Source organism: Belonocnema kinseyi, chromosome 4, assembly GCF_010883055.1.
Source record: "Belonocnema kinseyi isolate 2016_QV_RU_SX_M_011 chromosome 4, B_treatae_v1, whole genome shotgun sequence".
Taxonomy (NCBI): Eukaryota; Metazoa; Arthropoda; class Insecta; order Hymenoptera; family Cynipidae; genus Belonocnema; species Belonocnema kinseyi.
In genome coordinates this window covers 73,137,784-73,145,991 of record NC_046660.1, presented here as the reverse complement: position 1 = coordinate 73,145,991, position 8,208 = coordinate 73,137,784, and the positions used below count along the sequence as shown (strand labels likewise).

The 8,208-nt window shown below is 27.8% G+C and overlaps 1 protein-coding gene across 3 annotated transcripts in view; it reads right to left on the bottom strand.

The window, feature by feature from the left end:
* Positions 1-8,208, bottom strand: part of LOC117172191 (peripheral plasma membrane protein CASK) — a 638,537-nt gene that overhangs the window by 531,203 nt on the left and 99,126 nt on the right. Inside the window, exon 6 of one of the 3 annotated variants that reach the window (XM_033360031.1) lies at positions 883-969. The exons of the other annotated variants lie outside the window; for them this stretch is intronic. Coding sequence (XP_033215922.1) covers positions 883-969 — 87 coding nt within the window. The remainder of the gene's footprint in view (positions 1-882; positions 970-8,208) is intronic. 3 annotated transcript variants of the gene reach the window in all.

Sequence of the window (8,208 nt, the reverse complement as noted above, 5' to 3'; positions counted from 1 at the left end):
TTTTGAAAATTAAAATTCGAAAATTTTTTCTAAAGCCTCCAGGGGACTTCGTTTTCGCACGAAAAAATTATATGTGCCCTTATTGCATCCGGACCCACAATTTTCCACACGGGCTAAAAAAACTACTTAACACTCAATTTGATGAATGAAAAAATTTCGTCAAACTTTTAAAGCTTAAAAGTTCCTTCAAGGAAAAATCTACAACTTTCTTTTAAGCCTAAAAAGAAGCGAAAAAAATGGTACAAACTCGAAGAAATGTAAAATGTATTTTTGACCTTCATTTTTGAGGTTATAATATTGATTTCTTCAAAAAAAAAACCGATTATGATCAATAAAAAAGCGTGAAAAGTGCTATAGAAACTTTAGGGAGAATTTTAAAAAAATTAATATTAAAATACCTACTAGTTGCTGAATTCGATGGTAGAGCCAAAAAAAAACCCAAAATATAACCCTCTCCCATTCGGTCAGTATTTACCCCATTGGCAAAATTTTTCCCCGTAAATTTTCATCCAGTAGAACTACATTTTTTCAAAGTTTCAGTCCGATCGAAGAACTTTTGTTTTTTAGGTGAGCTTACTACATAAATAATGCCCCTTTTTAAGAAACGCAGAAAAATTACCTGCTGCGGTAAAATAAAAGTAGATTCCCCTATTTTCTTCCCAGATAAATAATAAGAACGGGGAAAAACTGCCGGGAAAAATAATGGGGATAGATAGAAGAGTTGGAAGTACTTTGGAGGACGGTGGAGAGACGAAATTTGAACGCGTATACCAGAATCTGGAACCTGGAATTTTACGATCGATGTTGAAGGTACTATTATAAAAAGAAATGCCTTCTACCCCCGTATTGTGACAGTCGCATGGAGATAGTGGAAGTGAATACCGATGTTGTCCTCCGTGTCGCTCACGAGCGAATCCTCGACGTCGGTGAGGTCCTCGAAAGGGAAATTGCAGTTGGATGTTGTCAGCCCTATCAAAAGAATACATTTAGAAAGAAAACGTGCCATGTTTTCTGCGTCTGCGTCTGCCATGGTCGATGAAATAAATTTCATCGTGCTCGTAATAGGAAACAGACCTGTACTCGTATACCTGTGATAGATCTAATATATAAATTTTTTCCACAAGGGGAACCTACACCCATGGGTTTTTTTATTATTCGCACGTCCCTCAAAAATAGATGATTAACAAACTTGTAATATAATAAAGCAATACGTTGCGCTTTTCATTCAATCCCGAGAAAAATAGTATTTCGACTCCAGCATAGCTGAGGCTCTAGCGTTTCGAGTTTGTAACCGGAAAAATTCATTTCCATTAATAATCAAAGACCAGTATTTTAATCTTGTAAGATTTTTAACGTAGAATCTTTGATAAGCGCAGTAAAACAATTTTAAATTCAAATGTATTGATTTAGTTTAACCATACAAGATGACTTTTCTACCATAAAAGATTTAGTTTGAATCCAAAAAGCTGAATTTTCAAGAAAATAGTTATATTTTCTACCAAAAAGAACAATTTTCTAAAAACAAAATTCTTTGATTTTCTACAAAATATCTAAATTTGAAGACAGTTTAATTTTCAAACAAGTAAAATGAATTTTTAATCCATAAAGACGAATTTTCGGTAAAAAAGATTACTTTTTAACAAATAATTTTATTTTTTTATACAAAAATTGAATTTTCAACAATATAGATTATTTTTTCATCAGATACTTGAATCTTCTAAATGCAAAGACAAGATTTCAAACCAATAGTCGAATTTTCAAACAAAAATGCTTAAACTTCAATCAAAAATTGTTGCATTTTTAACCAAATGTTAAAATTTTAAGCCAAAAAGATTAATTTGATAAAAAAAGGTTGAATTTTCAACAAAACAATACAATTTTTAATAAAATAGTTAAGTTTTAACGAAATAGTTGAATTTTCAACAAAAAATTACCTTTCTACCAAAACAGATAAAATTTGATTTAAAAAAACGAATTTTTAATCAATCAGTTTAGTTTTCAACCAAAGTGATGAATTTTCAAATAAAATGATTAGCTAAAGATCGATAAAGATTTTTCAGACGAAAAAGAGGAAAATATTCATAAAAATTATTGAAATATTATTCAAGCGAAAAATATGAATTTTCGACAAAAAAAAGGTAATTTTCGACCAAACAGTTGTATTTTTAAGCAAAAAAGATTAAATTTAATCCACGAAGATTAGTTTTCTACAAAAAAAACGAACAAATTTTCAACTGAAAAAAAACATTCCTCAATCAAAAAAATTATTTTTAACAAAATAGTTGAACTTTTACCCAAGTAGTTAAGTTTTCAATAAAAAAAAAAGATCAATTTTCAACAAAATAGTTAAACTTTCAAATAAAGAGATGAGTTTTCAAATAAAATTATAACTTTTCAACACATTTTAACTAAAAAAGATTTTTATTTTAAATCAGAAATAGTTTTTATCAACCAAAAAAGATGAATTCACAAGAAATTAGTTGATCCTTAACCAAGTAAGATTAAATCTCAACAAAAAAGTTGCATTTTTATTCCAGAAAGATGAATTTCTTGCTAAAACAGATGAAATTTTAAAACCAAAACAATAAATATTTAATCAAAGAAGATTTTAGTTGAATTTTCAACACCAGAATATAAATTTTTAACAAAAAGGTTAATATTTTAACGTAAATTGTTGTGTCTTTAGTCATATAATAATAAATTTTTGAACTAAATATATAATCGACAGTACTAAGCAACTGCAAAAAAAGGAATATAAATAGAAGGCAAATAGATTACTGAAAATAATATAATAATAATAATAATAAGATAAGGTTTCTTTTATTCATTTAATTTTACTTGACTATTTATTCTTATTTTAATAATTATTTTTTTTTAATAATAATATTTTCTCATACTTTATTTTTATCTCATATGAACATAATAATAATTAAAATATGAATGCTCAGTTTAATGAAGACAAATCGGCATTTTTTATAAAAAAAAAAATTTTCTTGGAGTGAAAGTTGTAAACTCGAAAAAGGTATTTCTTTCTTTTAATTAAATATTTAAATATTTAAATTTGATACTACACGCTTCAATGATCTCAAATCCCAATTAAAAATAGTTAAAATTGAGCGCGTAAAATATTTTACATTTGAAATATATTTGATTTGTTCAGATTCAGGGAAAAGATAATTTTGCTTGAAAGTTATATTTGTGTTACGATAGATTGTTTTTTTATGTTGTGCTTTATTTATTTGTAAATAATTTATTTAAGTGCTTCATTGTTTATATTAATCATAAAATTAATTAATAACATCTTTATTTCAAAAGTTGAAAAGTTAAATTTATTATTACTATTATTTATAATTTATTGTCGTAAAACGAACAATGGTTTATGTAGTTCTAGGCAAAAGATATGATCCTTGGGTAAAGGTTAAAAAAATTATTCCATATGAAAAAAATGGTTGAAAAACAATATCTCTGCTTCATTTAATACAGTATAATAGTTAATTGCAATACACAAATTTTACTGAAGAAAAAAATTAGCAAGAAAATACAGGTAGCAGGAATTGACGCCAGACTTGCCGGTTACAGACTCGGAACACTACCGCCTTATCTAACCGGGAGTTGAAAGACTGAATGTATGGATTTTTTAAAAACCGCTTTTCTCTATAATGTCTAAAAAGCGCATCTTATTACTTTACCATATCAGACGTTTGGTAATGATCTACTGTTGGGAGGAGTATGATTTCAAACAAAATTCCAAATGGTGTAGGTTCCTCTTATCAACTAATTTTTAAGAATTTTTGCTGACTATGCTTATGTCGACGAAAAATTAAAAATTAGTATAAAAAGGAAATTGTGTGGCCTGAAAATGATTTGTAGAGGTGATTCCAAATGGAATTGTAATTATTTTTCGTTACATTTCATTTTTTATTTATTTTTGTTTGTACTTCTTTTGAAAGGCAAATAAAGTTGTGAGACAGCCCATTATTCTCGCAATTTAGTTCCATCCACATAAACTTGCATGGAATTTCTTAGTGAGCTGTGGTATAGTTCACTTAGGAACGTGTCTGGTACATAATAGATCGGCCTTCCTAGTTCGCTCATAAACCCGCTTTTCGCCCACCCAAGTCTATTTCGATTCGTCAAGTGCAAGCTCGTGAACCAATCGAGAGTCGAATATTGAATGACTTCTCATTCAAGCGTTAAAAATACTTAACTTCTTTACCTTCAAAAGAATAATTCAGGGTTGAAGGGGCTAGGTTAACTGATCGAGAAAAGAAATTTCCTTCTAGCAGGAAAGTGTAGAAAACTAATTAACATTGTGCAGTACAAAAAATTCTTTTTTAAGGAAATATATGTCTGTTCTTTATGTGGGAATTTTGATTCAGAATATGAACTTTTGGAAGCATAATATGAGAAATATATCTATCTCCTTAAAACGATAATAATTATATTACTTTTTAGACAACATTGTTCAATATTCAAATTTTTAAATAGGAGTAATTAAGAGCATCTGTAAAATCTCATTTAAGAGGCAAGTCATCATATACTATAGTGAATTTAGTCAATCTGAATTTGTAATTATCTGAATTCAATTAAGCTTACTTTTAAATCTGTTTAAATATCCTAGGATTTAATAAGAATTTAGGGTAATGCACTTTGAATACAGTATTAAGTTCATATCTTTAAGTTACTTAGATTCACAAAAATAAAACTATGTCATGAATAAACGTGAATCTAGTTCAGTTAATTTTAAATCTACTATAATTTTTTATAATTGAATTCACTAATTCAATCACTTTTAATTCCTTTATATACTTTTTATACTTTATTCCAAATTTAGTTTAAGTCGACCTTTAATATTATTTGTAATCCAGTCGATTTTATTAAAATTCACTTCACATTACTTGAAATTCACACATATTCAAAAAAATTCCTCCCAGAATTCAGTTTAGTTTGTATATCATATTAATCTAAAAACATTTCAATTTCCCTAAATTTACTGTAATTCAATTCTAACTTAGATGTATTTACTTTTAATTTAGTGGAATTTCTATTTAACTAACTTGGGCTTATTTTCAATTCAGTCGAATGTTCTACAATTCAATTCAAATTTCTTTGTGTTCCGTTGAATTTAGTAGAATTCATTTTGAATTTATCAGAATTCACTCAAATTCAACTTAGATTCACTGAAATTTACTTTTATTTCGTGGAAAAACTTCTATTTAAAATCTACTATATAAATTATAATTATATTTACTTGTAATAAATAAAAAAATTCCTGAGTTTGCCGCAACTGAATTAAAACTAACATAAATGGAATTCACATTGAACTATGTGCAAGTAATTTTGAATTTTTTTGAGTTCCAAATGAGTCTTCTTGTGATTGATTTGCACTGAGTTTAAATTGGATTTCTTGAATTCTAATACATTTACTACTATTTATTGGAATTTAATTCAAAATGATTAGAATCGAATTTAAATGTACCTTTAATTGAGTAAAATTAATTCACGAAGAAATCAGTTAAATTTAAAGTAATAATATCCACTCATCAGATTTTTCACGATCTTTAAGGTAATTGTCGCCAAAAATCCGATTTCTGATAAAGATATTTTTTCTATGATTCTAGGAATCAAAATAATATTACTGATGATATCATTTCAAATAAAAAACATTATCTTCCCTATTTTTTTATAAAATTGCAAAAAATAATTTAAACAATGTGTTTTGTAATTCCATTTTTAATTACTATTACTTATTAATAATTTGTTATAAGGTAGAATTTTAATAAAAGTAGAGTTGTGTGGAATCTTTAAAAAAAGGTACGAGTCATTAAATTAATCATTTTTTTAAATTTGGTAAGGAAACTAGAGTAAGAAAAAATTCAATAAACAATTTTTTCGGAATAAGTATTTTTCATAATTTGTAACTTTTTCTCACATGATAATTTTATTTCTTCCATAATATCATTTCGATTATCAAAATCATCGAAAACTTTTTTTTCAGAGACCTGATTTTTGGTAAGAAAAATATCAAAAAAAGTCCAGGACGTAGTGTGAGAATGATTTGGTATTTGGATATATCATTCTGTAGTGGAAATAAAAAAGAAACCGTAATGCAGAGTTAAATACGACAAAATTTTTTTGATTTGTTACAGAACGTTTTTTAAAAATTACTTATTTTCCTTGCAAGTATCTTAAATTATAGTACATATTTACATTTTTTTAGAAATCGCTGAAAATATTTAACGTATATCGCATGAGATTGGTTCTTTGTAAATCATTTCTTCACATTAAAAAATGAATATTTTAGAAGCATCGAATTTTTTTTATGTTTTGCGGAAATAAAAGATACAAAAAAAATGTCCGTAAAAGTTGAAACCCCCTTTTACGGGGGATAAAATTATATTAAAAAAAAAGAAATCTCCCAGCCTGAAAAATGGTTGATTCTTGTTTATAGTACCAACAACTTTTTAAACACATTTAAAAAAAGATGGGGTTTCATAGGGGCTCAACCATTTTTGATTCCGGAAAAAAGTTTATTCTTAAAATATAATTCTTTATTTATTATCACAAACGATGCAAAATGTCACGAAACAGCAAGAAATATTTTTTGTAGAGATTTTCTACATGTATTCATTTTTATCTGAACATTTTTTGTACCTTTCCTTCTGTCCGAAGGAGATTGCAAAAATTTTATTTTCAAAAATATTTTTTTTTAATCCACCTTCAAGAATTTTAGAAAAATAGCCACGTTAAATAAAAAAAAATCGTCGTAAATACCTATGCTTGTTTGGAAAATAATGCATTTTGAAAATACTTTCTGTCAAGTTTTGGGACTTCTCAAGTAATCTTTGAATGATTATATCAATTCAAAAAATTTTGTTTTAATTCAACCGTGAAATACGTATTCCTTTATTTTCAACACAGAATTATATATCCAAATACCAAATAATTCTGACTCCCTCTCTGATTCATTTTGGATCCCTCTGCCTGACTTAAAATAGAATTGGTCATCCAATAATTAAATTATTTTCACTTGATCGACAACAATAACACCAAAAAAGTATATTCTGACTGATAGCTCCCGATTTTAAAAATAAAAAATTGGAGATCTCTATACTTGATATGTGAGCCAAATAAGACACAAATTGTGGGTGTGAAAGGAGTCGGATAGTGCCAACATTAAAAAGGTGCTCGGCAACGAACAATCGAGTTCATACTGCGTTAATTTAAATCATGTTTAAATAATGACATCATAACATCAATGACATCAAGAGAAAGTAGAAGGAATGGGTTCAACATAAAGATTGCAAAAACACGTCTAGACACCCGAATCATTCATTTAGTGATCTACTGAAAATAATTCTTTAACTCAAATTGTTGGGTTATTCGACACATTCTCACAATCAATTCCTGAACACTTCTTAACATTAAATTCTAGCTTTGAGGTTAATTCTGATACAGAAAAATGAATCCATCGAATAATTAGATTTTTATATTTAGGTGGCAATAAGCAAGCAGGCAAGCAGTGATAATTCCTCTATAATAACAATAATTATTGTTCGAATAAACATAAGTGAACTATTAAAAAAGGGCATATATATCGATATTGTGAACGTAGCATTGTGTGTGTCAGTAAGAAGCACGCAAAATGGCATTGTGTGAGTGTAATAAGGGTCCTGTGGAAGTGGTGATAAAGTTTAGGTCAGGCTTACCCTGGTTGTCGGCCTTCAAGTAGAGCTGCCCCTTTGGGCTCAGACACTGCCGAAACTCGGTTGTGTAACATTCTGTATTCATTCAAATTAAAATTTATTTTATGAGAGAAAAAGGTGGCGGAAATTTTCTCAGAGAAAAACAGCTATTTGAGGGCTTTAAATGTCTTATGCAGGATGGCCTTTCAAACTTTAGAAAAAAATTCCTGGCTAATTCCCGGCTTTCCTGTACAAAAACTGTATTTGTCCCGGTTGCCTTTAAGTGATTAAAATATTAATTATACAATACTAATTGCTTCATTATTTATATTTCAAAAATGATTATGATTTTGCAACTATAAGTCGATCGTAGTTTATGAGGTATTCGCGTTTTTGTGAAAAAGAATCGCAAATATAAAATTACACTTTTATGGCCCGGAAATACATTTTATATCTGGAGAAAAAATATAACACGAACGTTTATGGCATTAGACAACTTTAAACAGGCCGTCAACTGTGAATT